The 15143-nt window shown below is 58.9% G+C and overlaps 2 protein-coding genes across 5 annotated transcripts; both read right to left on the minus strand.

The window, feature by feature from the left end:
• Positions 1–222: 222 nt before the first annotated feature.
• Positions 223–12870, minus strand: SLC29A1 (solute carrier family 29 member 1 (Augustine blood group)). Of its 4 annotated transcripts, XM_072944906.1 has the most exons (15): positions 9772–9811; positions 8937–9025; positions 7483–7604; positions 6297–6376; positions 4330–4411; positions 4012–4214; positions 3775–3914; positions 3399–3533; positions 3210–3307; positions 2994–3072; positions 2461–2558; positions 2095–2203; positions 1754–1839; positions 1177–1376; positions 223–886 (listed from the first exon to the last, which is right to left on the minus strand). In XM_072944906.1, exons 4-15 carry the CDS (start codon positions 6323–6325, stop codon positions 775–777), a joined length of 1371 nt encoding a protein of 456 aa, XP_072801007.1. In that variant the 5' UTR covers positions 6326–6376; positions 7483–7604; positions 8937–9025; positions 9772–9811; the 3' UTR covers positions 223–774. The 4 variants fall into 4 exon arrangements, with proteins under 4 accessions (XP_072801007.1, XP_015092876.2, XP_072801008.1 ...); XM_015237390.3 differs by lacking the exons at positions 8937–9025; positions 9772–9811 and adding an exon at positions 12693–12870; XM_072944907.1 differs by lacking the exon at positions 8937–9025 and having other exon boundaries at positions 9772–9864.
• Positions 12871–14178: 1308 nt separating this feature from the next.
• MYMX (myomixer, myoblast fusion factor) lies at positions 14179–14433 on the minus strand. The gene has a single exon (XM_031688361.2). The coding sequence runs from the start codon at positions 14431–14433 to the stop codon at positions 14179–14181; it is 255 nt and encodes an 84-aa protein (XP_031544221.1).
• Between the last annotated feature and the right edge of the window lie 710 nt (positions 14434–15143).

Below are 15143 nucleotides of genomic sequence, written 5' to 3' on the forward strand. Positions count from 1 at the left end.
ATCAACAGTCTGGGTGTCCTGGCTCCTGCCCGGCCCCTCCTCTGTGGCCCCAGCAGGAGGCACTGTAGCCCCTCCGAGGCTAAGAGGACCAACAGCCCCCATGCCTTGGCCCAGGTCCAGTGCTGGCCAAGGCCCAGCTGGGTCATGCTCATCCCCCCAGACTCAGGCTGCCGTCCCTCTACCCTTTGCTGGGCATGAAGCCGTGGCTGGAGGACACAGGGAGCCACGGGGGAAAAAAAAAAAGTTTATTTAATCAGAGAGCCTTTGAAGGCACCTGGCTTGAGTATTAAAAAAAGGCAGTAAAATGGCAACTGTACAGGGTTCATGATGGGTAGGAACACGGGGAGGTGGCGGGGGAGAGGCACGTGGGGAGAAGGGGGCGGAAATATCAGATCGGACTTTAGAACAGACATTCCTGGCCCCTAGCAACCCCTGGTACAGGCAGATGGACAGACAGACAGACACACACTCTCTGAGCCAAGGAGCCTCTGCGGCTCTGCTCAGGCAGGGATCAGTCAGAGCCAAGTATGTAGGAGGGCACTTGAGCAGACACAGAGCCTGCATCCCCCCCTTGACTTGAACCCTCAGGCCCACAATGTCCCCACTGTCCATCCACAGAAGCTCTCTCCTCGGGGCCGGGATGCTGAGCCCAGCACAGGCCGTGAGAAAGCAGCAATCAGCTAGAAGAGAAATCCTCCAGGCGACCCCTGCCCACAATGAAGGAGGAAGCGGGCAGGAGCTGATGGCCAGGGCTGTCCTTCCGTCCATACTCGGTCACACGATTGCCCGGAACAGGAAGGAGAAGACAGCCCCCAGTGCCAGGCCCAGAGAGAGAAAGAAGGCCATGATGGCTCCAGCTGTCTCTGCCTCGGCCGGCTTCACTTTCCTAAAGGAGGGAAGGCGAGCCTACCTTAGGATGGCCCCCACCCCAGCCTCACCCAGAGCATCCAATTCTGCTGACCCACCTACCCTACTTTCCCTCCTGGGGGACTTCTTCACCTGACCCCTAGAGCCCCCTCCCCACCCCCACTGCCCCTAGTGCCCTCCCCGGCCATGTCCTCTCTCAGCCTGGAAACCAGGCTCGGGAGTCTCCTTGTGCCTCCTCTCCCTCTACTGAGTGCCTCCCTGCCACTGAAGCTTCAGGCCCTGCCTGAGGCCGCCACACTCCCCACTCACTTGGGCCCAAAGCACATGCACAGACTGGCGAGGTAGCCATTGGAGAAGGCGAAGGCGGCCATGAAGAAGATGAACCAGGCGTCGTGCTCAAAGACCACAGCCAGGTAGCGGCGGGGCTGGACATTACACAGCAGCAGCAGGGGCACGAAGGCCAGCCGGGCCAGCACCAGGCTTGGCAGCCAGAGGCTGTCCTTCCCCGGCTGTGGGGACCAGGCAGCGTCTCAGTCAGGCTGGCCGACCCCCAGGGCTCCCTTTGGGGCCCCTTGGGGTCAGAAGTGAAACCTCAAAAAGCCTAGTTACCCTTCGGAAGGGGGCGTGGTAAAGCTTTCTGGAGTGTTGAAAACGTTCAACAGCTTGACCTGGGTGGTGGCTGTCAGGAGCGTGTGTACGTTTACATGTATGTATTCATATTTATTAAGCTGTACACCTACAACTTGTACACCTTACCGTACATAGATTATGTCTTGGTTTTTACAAAAGCATGGCCCTCTACTACCATACTTTCTTGCTTCCCTCCCTGGGTCTCAGACTGGACTCTCCCCTCCCACAGGGGTGTGGGGCCCCTTCTTCCACTTACCCACATGGTGAAGGCTGTGAGGCTCCGGCCCAGCCAGTCAAAGATGTTGAAAGTCAAGAAACAAGACACAGGAATGAAGTAGTTTCCTGGAATAGGAAAAGAGTAGATTAGTGGAGGGTTATCAGGTTCAAGAGAGGCAGGATCTAGCAACTGTGACCCTCACTGGGGCTCAGTTTTCCCAGGTGTAAGATGGAGAAGGTGCTTCCTTCCAGCCCAGGGAATGGCAAATGGACCAAGAGAGTCTGGCTGGGGAGGAAGCAGCCCAGCCTCCCCTCTCCCAGACTCCTAGCCCTGCTTGAGCTCCTGTCCCTTCCCCATCCTGGAACCCATGGTGTCCTCACTCCAGGCGCTGGTGCCCGCAATGCTGGACTTGACCTCAGCAGCCACAGCAGGAAACATCCCAATGGTGATGGTGAAGACGAAGCACACGGAGAGAGCCGGGACTAAGATCTGGAGGAAACAGACCCAGGCCCGGGTCTTCACGGTGCTTGTGCATCATGAAAGAGCCAAGATTCCCCACCCCAAGACACACACACACGCGCGCGCGCACGCACGCACAAATTCAGAAAGTGGCCAGTCTCAGATCAGAAAGTGAGGGAATGGGCAGTGCCAGGAGAGGAGGAGGGTGGGGTGGGGAAATCAGGAACAAAAAAAAAGAAGAGAAAGAGGGTGAGGGGTAGGCGGCAGGATACCCATGCCCCACATACATTTTTGAGGATGGCTCGGACAGAATGACTTTCGTTGGTGGGCTGAGAGTTGGGGGCTGAAATTCTGGACTCCTCTGGGCTTGCTTTTGACTCTTCTCCTGGGGGGTGACAGGTTGTAGAAAGATCCTCAGGTTGTGGGAAGGACCAAGCAACAGGAGATGACACAAACACTCCAAAAGGGCTGGAGTTAGTTGGGGTGGACACCCCCTTAACTGGTGTAAAGTCGCACCCTAACGCTTAACCTAGGCCACCTCTGGACCCACGCTGCAGGAGTCCCCTGGGTCCTGACCTCTCCCAGGTGCCTTAAGTCAGGTTATGCCCCGCCCAAGAATCTGCAATTGCTTCCCAACATCCTCAGGCGTTCAAGGTCCCCCAGGAGCTCCCCCATCTTCTCTCTCCCCACCTTTATTTACTGTGGTTACCCCTCAGCCCATCCCCGGTCCCTCTGGCATCCCTGCAGCTCACTCATTCTTGCCCTCTGCTCACGCCACCCCCTGCTGGGCAGGCCGTCCTCCACTCCAGCTTCCTCAGACCTTTACTTATGAGGTCCAGCTTGGTCTCCTGCTCCCCAGGCCCCTCGAGCTTGAGTTGCTGGTAATAGCGGTAGAATTCCTATCAAGTGAGGGGACAAGGGAGGTGGATTCAGAGGCAGAATCTCCAGAATTCCCACCTCCCCCAGGTTTGTCCTCGGAACACCCCTGGGTCTGGACTCCCCAAAACCCTGAACCTGGCTTTATCCATGTGCTCACCAGCCGCGGAAGGCCCAGGTAACAGACGATGGTCAAAATGATAACCCCACAGGCTGTGATAAAATAGCCGAAGGCACTTTCTGACAGCTCCGAGCCAGCTGGGGTGGAGGGTGCCAGTGATTAGAGCCAGGTCCCATCCCTTCTCCCCACAACAACCAGCACGACAGGTGGACAGACAGCAAGACTTACTGGCAATGGCGCAGATCATGGCCACAGAGGCAAAGAAGCCCGCCAGGCCCTGGCCACTCATGATGGGGGCTGTGTAGCTGGCGGGCAGGAGGCCGGCCAGGCCAAATAGGCTGCCCTGCAGGATGGCACCGAACGCTGGGGAACAGGGTGGGCATCAGCAGGGGAGGGGGGAGGGGGGAGCGGGGTGGGTGGGTGGGGCCCCTGGTAAAACAGTCCCTGCAATTCCCGCTTTACTCCCAGCAAGTCTTGTCACTGAGTAGCCCTTTCCTTTGCACCCACTCCCTGCCTTGGTCTGTGCCCACTCAGGTCTCTGAACCCTGACCTCCGGAGGGAGGAGATCTCTGCCCAGGTCCCCCCTTCCCCAAGCCCCACTTACAGTTAATGAGCATGATCTTGACCATGGTGATGACAAAGAAAGGCAGGGCATCCAGGGGAACCTTCACCAGGATGGCAGTGATCAGGAACAACAGCAGGATGGCCACCAGGCTGCCCAGGATCCGTACAGCCTGGGGGATCCTGCCGGAGAGGCCGCAGCAGCAGAGGCGGGTGGTGAAGCCAGGGGCTTGGCCCAGAGAGGGCAGGGAGGGCTCAGGCTGGGGGCCCAGGTGCTCACCTCTGGTGCAGGAAGGAGTTGAGGCAGGTGAAGAGCAGCAGTGGCAGCATGGCACACAAGGTCATGACGTTGTTGAAGATGGAGCTGAGGGAGTTCCGCTCTGGTGAGGGTGCTGGCGGGGTGGCCGAGGCCTGGATGTCCTCCCTGGGTTCAGCAGGGACCAAGGACACATTCTGGGACCGGTCCAGGCGGTTTGTGAAATACTGTGAAGGTTGCAGACATGAGTGTTGGAATCTCTCTCTCTGTGCCCCCAAGTGCAGATCCAGGCCCCACGTGCACAGGGGACATGCCCCCTGGAGCCCGTTTCCCCCATCTCACCGCAGTGGCTGTCATGAAAAAATTCCAGGGCAGCAGCGTCCCCAGACCCAGCATGAAGAAGATAAGCCAGACAGCTTTGTACCTGGGGACAGGAGAGGAAAGAGGGGCCAGGTGACACACCATTCCACCTTCCTTCCTCGATCAAACCGGGGCTGCCCCTCCCCCGCCAGCTTTAGTATCTCTAGCCGGCCCAGGGCCCAGGGCCCAGGGCATGTGTCCTCCTGAGGGTGTCTGTGGAGGGAGAGGTGACCTGATATGGGGGAAAGACCAGTCCTGAGGGGGAGGGGGCCAGGGACATGGGACCGAAGGGCATGGCTGAAAGGACCTTGGTTCTCAGACCCAAAGACTCGGGGGACCCTGCAGGCTTGGGAACCAGTGTGACCCACACGTCTAGAGGTGGTTCTGCTAAAAGCTGGGGGGGTGAGCGGGTGAATGAGAGAGCGAACACAAGTGTCTTCCACCCCCGCCGGGCAGGCTGGAAGTGATTACGCTGTCTGCGCAGGACTGTGTGGTTCCCCAAAGAGGACTCTGAGGTCAAGAAACTCCCAGACCGTTGTGGACCTAGTGGGGAAGGCAGGCAGGGTGCCTTGGGACAGCTGGGAAGTGAGGGAGAGGTTTTCTCCTGGCCGAGACAGAACCAGCTTTGTAGGTCACACCATGTAGGGCAGGCCAGGAGAGACCGGGCCATTGCACGTCATCCGAGCCCCAGAGTGTAAACAGTGCTGCCCAGCCTGGGCCAGGGCACTGCCCCAAGCCCTCCGCCTCAGGGCCTGTCTGGGATGGACAGCTTCCCCCAGGCAACCCTGGGCCTTCCCACTGTGGTCTCCAAATGTGTCTGCCATGCTCTCCCCAGAGATAAAACCCACTTTCTTCACAGAGCTGACAGGGACAAGCCCAAGACAGTGAGGAGACGGGTCTAGCCAGCACACAGGGCCTGGCCCCACACAGAGAGGCCCTGGGTGAGTGCCCCAAGTGAGAAGACCTGAGCCCTGACAACTGCAGCCCCCCACCTTCCTCATACACTCCCCACCTTGAAGAGAGGCGAAGGCTTGATTCAGAGGCCCAAATGACAGGGGAAACTCCCAGCCAAAGGCACTCAGGATAGAAGGGAAAAGTGGGGCTGGGTGAGTGTGACAAGGCCGATGGAGAAGGCAGAGGGGTTCAGACAGCTGCCACCAGAGTTGGGGCAAGGGGATGTTGGCAGGCAGTCTGGGAACGGAGGACACCAGGGAGGGGACCAACCAAACAACCTGGGGCCTGTACTTATACTTTACAGGTAGAAAACTGTCCCAGAGAGATCAAATTAGCGCCCAAGGTCCTGCAGCCAGAAGTGCCCTAGTTCTGTGGCCTTTGGCCCAGGGAGATAGGATGGGCAGGGGAGAGGTGATGGGGTTGGGGGGCCCAAGTGGAAGGATGGTTTTGATTCCAGGCGTGGCTTCAGCTTTCTAGGGTCCCAGACTCCTTGGAGAACTTGAATCCCCCTACAGCTTCTCCCCCCACACACGATCACGGCTGTGGGTCTAAACTGGGGAGAACTTCTGGCTCCGGGGGTGGGGGAGTGAGAGGAAGGTCAGTGCGAGGACCAGGGTGGGCCAGGGTCATCTGAAGCAGAGGCCCCGGGGCAGCCCTGAGGGAGAGGGCAGCTCTGCCAGATGCACTCTGGAATGAGGGGTGCTGCCAAATGTCTCCCCATGGTGGTGGCGGGAGGAGCCGGAAGCGGTTGGAGCCCAACAGTGGAAACACTGACAGGCCAGGGAGGGGCTCCCGCCCACCCGCCCTGGGCCTTCCCCAAACACCCCAGCCAGCACCCAGCCTCAGCAGTGCAGGCCCCCACCCCTGGTGCAGACCTAACTCACAGCTACTTGGCTGGAAGGCTACTCAACCCCAGACTCCCAAGGGCACAGCCCCCAGCCCCATGGAGACCCATTTCCACTCCCCAGGACTCCCAGCCCCAGGTCCCCCAGTACCTGTCCTGAGGCTGGTGACTGGTTGTCATGGTGACTGCGTTGGTTATGCCTGGCTGACAGCTTCCTCCCTCTGGCGCTTGCTGGGGGCAGAAGCAGTGTGAGGCCCTGTCTCGGCCCTGCTTCCCCACAGGCCTCTTCAGATTGGGGGGGGGGGGCAGGGCGTACAGAGCAGGCAAGCTGAGGAGTCCAGAAGGCGCCCCCCCCACCTGCCCTGCCTCTCAGGACTGCTCAGTCTGACCCCTCTGGCCCATCCTGTTGCGCCTCCCTGCCCGCTTAGGCTCTACCTGGCGCCTGGCCTGGCCTGGCCTGGCCGCTGCCACTGCTATTTTTATCCAGCAGCTGAAGCAGTTTGTATGCGGGAAACAGGAGGGTGGAGAGCAGAAGGGAAGGAGGAGGAAGTATGATTGGGAGGGAGGGAGAGACAGGCAAAGGCTGGGAAGAGGATGAAAGGGGTCAGGGACAGTGACGATAATGGAAGAAGGGACAGGAGGGAAACAGAAAGGAGACGGAGGGAGGGAGGGAGGGCGCAAAGCAAACAGATCAGCAGAAGCAGCAGCTGCAGGGGAGATGACTGAGGCCAAACCTCCCTCCCCAGGTCCCTCTGCAAGTCTGATGTCCACCCTCCCAGGGGTCCCTGAGCTCATGGCTAGGGCAGCCTCTGGAGAGCCTATCCCCTCCTGGCAGCACCCCAGACTCCAGCCTCTCTACTGGTAGCATCTTAATGGTCCTTCCCAGCCAGTGCCCGAAGGCTTCCTAGTTACTGGCCAGTTTTCCAGGAAAATACTTCAGGACAGGTGTGGGGACACAGCCCTCCCCTGACCCCTATTCCTGGTTCCAGGGTCACCCCCCCACCCAGTTCCTCTCTGACTCACTCCCAGGCCCCTGCCCTCTTCCCCTTTCTCTAAGTTAAAGAGAAGACCGTAGGGATAGGGGCACAGGCCTGACTAAAGCGTAGCCCTAAGGCACCCAGCCTCCCCCCTCAGCATCCCTCCCCTGCTCCTTTCTCACTTGCTTGTGCAGGGGGAGGTGCCCTGGCACCAGCGGAGGAAACAGTTTTCCCTTGGATGGCATGGAAAGCCAGGAAGGCATGTGCTGGCATATCCCCCACGTGTGGGCCCAGGTCTGGAGCCAGGACTGCCGTTCTGGGTGAAGACTGGCTTCCTCACCCCCCTGGGTCAGAACTCACCAGATACCCAGACTTGCCAGCAGAAGGGTCAGGGCAGAGGGGTCCCGGGCAGTCCGTGGGCAGTGGTCCTAGCTCAAGCTCAGGCAGCAGGCCTTGTCCATGGGTTCCTCCTGAGTAAGGGTCTAGAATGAAGGCACACGGCGGCGTATCAGGAGAGAACTCACCAGGCCTCGCTGTGGGAGGGAGCAGCCCTATTCTGAGATGCCTCTCTGAACACACACGACCAGGGAGATAAAACCCAGCCCTGCAGCTTGGGAGATAAGACAGCCAGCAGTCTCAGCAGGGGAGCTTAGGGGGTGGGTGAACTCACAGGTGCAGCCAGTGCTCCAGGCCCCAGGGACTGCAATGGCCAGCCCTGGGGACCCCAAGAAAGGACCTAAATGGGCCTTTCTACCACTCCCAGTAATTCCTCTCAACCCCTCCCTGAATAAACTCCAGCCTCTCCAGAGGCCTTCCTCAACCCCCCAGCCCACACCTGGGCTGCAGGACAGGGAGGGGAGGAGCAGACCTACACCCTTCCAGCTGGAGGCAGAGGTCTTTTTCCATTGTCCTTTTGACAGATATTGACCTAGGATCTCAGAGTGCCAGCCAGGCACTGTTGTAGGCACTTGGGACAGAATGGGGAACAACAATGTTTACATTCTCTAGAAGGATGGGGGTAAGAGGGCTCAACCTGGGGGGATGGGCAGATGAGGCTAGGAATGCGGGTTTTCTATTAGGTAGCATGGGGGAACCCCCAGCTTCTCACCTCAGCCTACCCTGTGCTCACCTTCTGCCCCCACAAGCAAGATACTGGGCAGTAAAGAGCAGGTGCATTTCAACACAGATGGGAAACTGGGGTGGAGAACAGAGCATCTCCCCATCCTCAGTAAAATCTGTCTTAGACTAAGAGAAGTATTTATTTCTGCCCTCTCCCTCAGCTATACCCCTGCTCTCTGTTCTCAGTTGCCCCTACTCCAGTCCTAAGCACAATTCAATTCCAGGGGCAGCCTGCTCCCCTTGCCCGCACACTGAGTCAGCTGGCCAGCCCAGGTGTTTTGTTTTTGTCTGTCTTTGCCCAGCAACAAACAGGGATTTGATATCAGCTTAGAGCATCTGGTGTCCCTCCAGCCATGCCTTGGCCTGCCTGAGATGGGGCCCTGAAAGCAGCCACCTCCCAACTGAGCACCTCCCCAACCCTGGACCCCCAACACCTCTCAGGCACCATGGCTTCTAGAGATATCCTTGTGGTAGCATCAAATTCTCCACTTCCCTGGATCCCATAAGGGGCCAGCCACTACCTACAGATACCCTCTCTTGCCTTTGGACACCCTCGCAATCACCATAAGCTAGTACAAAACTCTCTCCATTGAACAGATGGGGGCAGCTGAAGTTCAGAGAGGTTGAGTCATTTGCCTAAGATAACAGAGCTAGTGAATGGGTGAGCTGTAACTCAAACACAACGTGCAGCTTACTCTAGGCTCCTGCCAGGATGGGAAGCGAGGTGTAAAGGCTGCTTCCCAGCCAGCCCCATACACTCAGAGGTGGGGGTACTCTACGCCATCTAAGCAGAAAAAATAAGATAGAGGCCAAGGTCATCTCCAGCCTGACTTGAGTGTCAGGTGGCACTCCCCCATCCCATTCACACATTCTGGCAAGCAGAGCTCGCACAGGCGGGAGGACAAGGCAAGAGGGTCTGGAGGTGACCGGAGAGGAATGGGCAAAGGGGCGGCCCCAAGAGGGGTAAGAGACAGGGGTGGGACCAGCCCTCATCTACCACCGCTCGACCCTGGGAGTAAAATCTGGGGTGTGTATGTCCTTGTTCTCTGGGAGTAAATGAGGACGCGCCCAGGAAGGGGAGGCCAGGGACACGAGTTCCGCCAATAAAAGGCAGGGGTTAAAGAAACAGCTCCTCCACCTCCATTCTGCTCGCCCACATCCCCATTCCCCGCACCCAGAGCAGTTAATGGTGCGGCCCCTCCCCGGTACCAACGACAAGATTGATCGAGATTAACCATCAACTCGCCCGTCCCTTGCGGAGGTCAGCTCGGTGACAGCCGGTTTCAGGCCCGGGAGTCAGGTCGCCCACGTCCTTGCGGGTCCGGGTCCCGGCAGGATGCACCTGCGCTCCAGCCCCAGCGCGCCACGTGCTGCGCGGCTCCGCACGCTCCCCGCGGGGGCCCCACCCGGCGTCCCCTTTTTTGGCAGCGCAGCCGCCAGGCCTGGCCTCCCTGCCCTCGTGGCAGACGGGAAGCGGCGCCTTCCACCCCGGCGGTCCCCGGCACCCCGGCCCCCGGCTCGGGGCAGCACCTGCTGGGAAGGGGTCCACCCGCGTGGAGGTCGGCGAGCTCTCCCGGCAGCTTCCCGCGCCCGCCCGAGCACATTCAAACCCGCCCTCCGCTCGCCCCGCCCCGGCGCGCCCCCGCCCCCATCCGCTCCCCGGCGCCTGCTGCGGCCCCGCCCCGCTCCGCCTCGGGCCGCCCCCGCCCCCTGCAGGGAGGCTGCGGACGGCCTTGGACGCCCCTCTCCGCCCCGCACCGAGACCCTGCGACCCCCAGCGCCGCCTGGCCCACACCTCGCGTTATTTCTGTAGCTAGGACCTCTGAGGGCCCTGCCACGCCAAACTTTGCCCCATCACGGGACACATGGGGCCCACACTGGGTACCTCTGGTCTCCGCGCTGGGGTTACACAAAACTCCTACACAACTGTCTCGGGACTCTCCCAGCGACAAACCTGCTCAGACAGGTCCGGAGGCCCCGCCATGTCCATACTTCACCCAAGATGTTCCATTATCGCTTCTCAAGCCCCCTCTCAAGCCACTTTCTTCCACACTACACCGTTTCTTTCCAGCGCCCCTCTCCCTTTTCAGTACCATTTTCTTCTTTTCAGACTACCCTCTGCTTCCCCCACTCCGTGGGATCCCTCCGACAGAATCGGTATGATGTGTCACCTTGGTTTTCCCACCTCTAAGACTTACACACCCACAACTTTGACTTGGAGAGGGATGTGTGCCCCTTGGGGGTAGAGGGCCCCAAGGCACAACCCTGTAGCCTCCTAATGATTCACCCTTTTTAAATCCAGAACTTTGGAAAAGCTGAGGCAACAGCTGGGAATGGAAGAGAAACAGCCGGGAACAGCCTTACATCCTGAGTGAATCCTATGGTCCTGACACTCGGAGGAGGAAGCCTTGCTGAGCCCCACATCCTCCCTGGCTGAGGAGGAAGGGGGTAGGGCATGCTGAGGAACTCTTGTACTTCCCAGGGAGGGGGAAGGATTCCTTCCTTTTTTGGTGGTCAGTACATTTGGGGACGGGGGATCACTGCCCCCTACAGCAGTACTGGAGAACAATCCAAAGGCTGCAGAGGTGCTGAGGACAGAAAATCCAATCCAGCCCCACCGCTTGCCCCATTTACCCAAAAGGCCTGTACCCTGGAGAAGCCACAGACACTAATTAACAATTAGCAGTACTAACATCACAGGAATATGGCAGAGTCAACCCGTCTCCCCAGAGAACAGACTGGGCCCTGAAGGGAAGGCTAGTTTTTCTACTTAGGATGGATCAGTGGACTCACCCCAAGATACTCCACAAGGGCTGTTCCCAGCCTTCCGGCTCTGAGCTCCACAGAGACATGACACACCATCACCCCCCAGCCCTAACCAAACAGAGGGCAGGAAGAGGGATATGGGTGATATTTTTCTAGGCACTGCCCCATGGCTTGAGGGCAGCTTCATGTCTGGGTCTACCCCCGTATTTCTACCCTGTGTTTGTCCAGATTCTCTCTCTTCCTTTCCTGACCTTCCTCTCCCCTCTTGCTTGGCCCCGGTCTCTCTCCCCATCCTCATTTCCCGTCTCTGGGCCTGCGGGGGTGGCAGGCCTTAATGGTCAAACAGTTCCGCCAGGCTGGTGGCCAGTGGCTGCAATTGTGTGCAGAGGGGGCTGGAAATGGAAAGAAGTTGGAGGGAAGTGGTGAGGGTCCCAGGCCAGACAGGGGAAGGCTGGTTCCTCTGCCCATCCCTGCTGAGGCCTGGCCTGCTCACTGGATGGCAACAGCCAGGGCTGTTATTGCTGGACAGAAGCCCGTCTGGCACTTTCCCTGCCTGGGCCCCCAGCCAGCACCCACACTCCTCTGGAGCCGCCTCCCTAGGCTGAGATGGTTGCTGAGTGCCAAGGCCCTCTGCTGGACAGCCTCAGAGCCCCAACTCACAGTAGCCTGTGCCCGAGTTCCTCTAGCCAGGCCCAGCCAGTCTTATGGCTCCCTCCCTCCCTGGGCTCTCACAGGTCTCTGGCACAGGAGAGGGGTGTGAAGGGTGGATCCAGCTGCACCCCGACCCTATCCCTCACCTATTTGCGACTGTGGCTTGCCCCAGACTCCCTCCTCCCTCTTAGAGCCTCCAAGCCTGCCTCATCGACTCACACACAGTCCTATCTTTCCCCAGCTCTGCCTCTATCTGTGTTTGTTGGAAGTGTGCTTGCTTGGCTGGGAGGTTTGTCACCAGCGCGCCTCGTAACTGTATGTTCTCAATTGTTTTGGGGACTCTATCTCCGCGGCCTTGTAGCAGGGCTGAGACAAGGGAGAGACCAGAGAGGCAACTTACCTGAGGCGCAAAATTTGCGGGGGATACCCAAAGATTCCAGAATCCAGATAATGTTTTAATGCAATATTTAAAAAACCCTCAAAGTTAATGCAAAAAATCCATGATGAACAAAACATCATCTAAACTTAAGACAGGATCCGGCCCTCTCAGGGGTCAGATTCATCTCAAGTCTCTCACCTTCCTTGAGGGTGTGTACTTGAGGGTGGGTACCTGGGTCAGGGTTCAAGAAGATTCGACTCTGTTCACTAGGTCTGCGCTTGGTTTTCCAGCTTCATTTCTCAGACCTCTGCCCCTACCCTCTGCTCTGGGCACGTCTCTGATCTCGCGAACATCTCCACGTACTTAGGGTAGGGCAGTCATCTAACAGCGGCCTCCAAAGTCCGAGAAAGGATCCCCTCCGCCAGAAGCCGCAGGTGCGGACTCCACTGATTCCCCCTACCCCACGAGGGCCCCGCCCACCGCGCTCTCCGCCCCGCCCGCGGGGGAGAACGCCACAGCCCCCCGCCGCCCCGCCGCGGCTCCGCCCCTGCTCCCTGAGCACCTGCTGCGACTTCGGAGGGGGCATCCGGAGTCGGGGAGCGGGAACGGAAATTCCCGGGCCAGCCGGCCCCAGGTTCCCATTTGGCCTCCTTACCTCGGGGCTGGGGCCCTCCCTGTACCCGGAAATCGCAGCCCGCGCCGGGTCTGACCGGTCTCTGCTGCTCGGCGGGAGAGGGGCTGCAAGGAACGATCCCGGCATCAGTCCCGCCTGGCGCCTCACTGGAGTGGGGAGCGATCCGGGAGGTCGGCGGCAGGAGAGGCCCAGAGCAGGAAAGAAAGGACTTGAACCCCCTTCATCCCGCCCCTCCTGCCAGGCAGCCCTCCCATAGGGGCCGAACACGTGCACTGGCTTTGGAGACTCTGAGAGGAAGCAGATGGTGCCGGGGGTGGTGGGGGGAAGGGGAAACTGGGGTCTAGAGGAAAGTCCCGCAGGGCCGGCGTTGGGGCGGGCGCATGGCTCTGATCTCGGTTCTTCCCAGACCAACCTTCTCTCGGGCATGCTGACGGGTTCAGGGTCCTGAAAGGGTCCTGTATTCCTCATTCTCCCCCACTGAACCGAGAGCCCAGGACTCGCTGGGGGAAGGGGGAAAGGAAGAGTATTGAATAGAAACAGTAAGCAAATTATCCGAGGCTGGCATGCAAATACCTCCGACAGCTCTCCTCTGACCCCGAGGGGCCTCCGGCTGGGAAGGGGAAACGATGAGGTGAATTCCTCAGGTCACACCCTACCCACCTGACACCCTCTAGATCCCACCCTGGGCAGAGTGCCCCTCAGAAGTACGCATTTCTACACTGCTCCTCTGGGTGACTGCCCACAGGGTCCCTGAGCAAACAAATCTCCCTTTTCCCACTCCACTGGCTGAGAAGAGTCTCCACTCTGGCTTAAGGACGTCTACCTCCTTACCTTGGGCCGGCGAGCCAGACCCAAGACGACTGGGTCACAGTGTGATATACGGACTCAAGTTAGACAGGAGAAACAGCTTCCAGGAGATGTGGACTGAGAGGGGCAATGGAATGGGTAGCAAAAGGAAGCCTTGCGTTGTTTCCCAACTCCTGCCCTCTGGACAGGTTAGACTGTCTTGCAGTGCAGGAGTGTGACAAGACTTTCAAAGGCATCCCAAGAATTCAAACCAACAAGTATTTATTGAGCACCTGGTGTGTGCTGGGCTTTGGGAGCAAGACTGACTTCCAAGGTAACCAAAGTCTTATTACTTTAAGGTAAATCCCGAGTCAAAGACAGTCTGGATTAACGGAATTGTCCCTGGGTCAGGCATTGTCCCTCATTGGACCTCAAGTCCCCAGTCAATTCCTCTCCTCCCAGAGGCCAGAGGTGGTTGACAAGCTCTTGAGAAGAATGCAGGGAGGGAGGGATAAGGATTGATTTTCTGCTAAATGCACAACATTCTACCCGTCATTTCTGCTGGGAGTAGGGAGGCGTGTCCTGGACAAACCCTTCTCATGCTCAGTCCCCCACCATGTCTTTGGCCCACTGGGCAGGCTGCAGTCAGTGATGGTGGCAGGACGTCTTATTCCAAAAGAAAGCTTTTTGATGGATACAGCTGCTCCCAGGATTCATGGCCTTATTTCTGGGGGGCTAGCCTCTCCCTCCTCTCTAGGCGGGCTACTTTGGAGGGCTCCCCGGCATCTGGCTGATGTCTCTGGCTGAGGATGAACAACAGACAGCCCAGCAAAGCCTCTCGCATATCCTGGGAGCCCAGGCGACGGGCCAGCCGGCGCAGCAAGGGCAGGAGGTGCCGGCGGGCCAGGCGGACAGCGGGCAGCAGCAGGCGGGCCAGCAGTGTTCGCAGCAGCAGCGGAAGCAGCGGAGCAGGCATGGCCAGGGCAGTGACTTTCAAGGTGATCCAGACTCTAGGTTTGCCTTTCCCGCTTCCTCCTCACCTGGCAAAGACATGGGGTGGGCAAGATTTAAGCCTCCTCTTTCAGTTTACGCCCTCCCACTCCCAGATCTCAATTCATGGGTCATTTTTGCTTTCCTGAAGCCCTTTCTCTGGGCAAGGTGGCTGGGGCAGGAACCATAGCACAGATGGAGACAGGGAGCCAAGGCAAGAGTAAAGCAGGAACTGAGACCTACAGCTCACCATTCTCAGCCTCCAGGGGCTCCTACTGTCCCCTGAAACTTCCCCTCCTCATGCACACCCTCAGTCACCTGGGAGTCCTTAATCCCTCTCCGTCAATCCAGCAGGAGTTCTTCCCTGGGCAATTCTAAGTTTTCTTTTCAGGGCCCTTGATCCACTGGGACCTGACACTTCATACGCTCCCAGTGCAGTCTCCCACCCCCCCACCCCCCCACCCCCCCGACAGGCAGCAGCTCTCACCAGTCAGAACTGCTGCTCAGCATCAAAGTCTGGCTGAATTTGCCTGCGGGGGACACAGTCTCACTGGACACTCTCCAGGGCTGTCCCACCCAGCTAAGCCCCACCCTAGGACAGCTTGCCTGGGCTGGGGAAGCCTGGAAGAGACAGCTGTGTTCTGGCACCTGGTATATGGAGGGGAGGGGGCAGCTGGGCTGGAAGCATTGGAAGGA

This window comes from Vicugna pacos, chromosome 20 (assembly GCF_048564905.1).
Source record: "Vicugna pacos chromosome 20, VicPac4, whole genome shotgun sequence".
NCBI classification, from domain to species: domain Eukaryota; kingdom Metazoa; phylum Chordata; class Mammalia; order Artiodactyla; family Camelidae; genus Vicugna; species Vicugna pacos.

Bases quoted from the DNA above. Each gene is read 5' to 3' on its own strand.
- SLC29A1 (XM_015237390.3), bottom strand. From the start codon at position 6,325: ATGACAACCAGTCACCAGCCTCAGGACAG. The intron at 2,204-2,460 runs GTATGTGGGGCA...TGTTTCCTCCAG, and splicing joins TCCGAGCCATCCTCAAAAAT to ATCTTAGTCCCGGCTCTCTC. The intron at 1,377-1,753 runs GTAAGTGGAAGA...TGGTCCCCACAG, and splicing joins TCACAGCCTTCACCATGTGG to CCGGGGAAGGACAGCCTCTG.
- MYMX (XM_031688361.2), bottom strand. From the start codon at position 14,433: ATGCCTGCTCCGCTGCTTCCGCTGCTGCTGCGAACACTGCTGGCCCGC.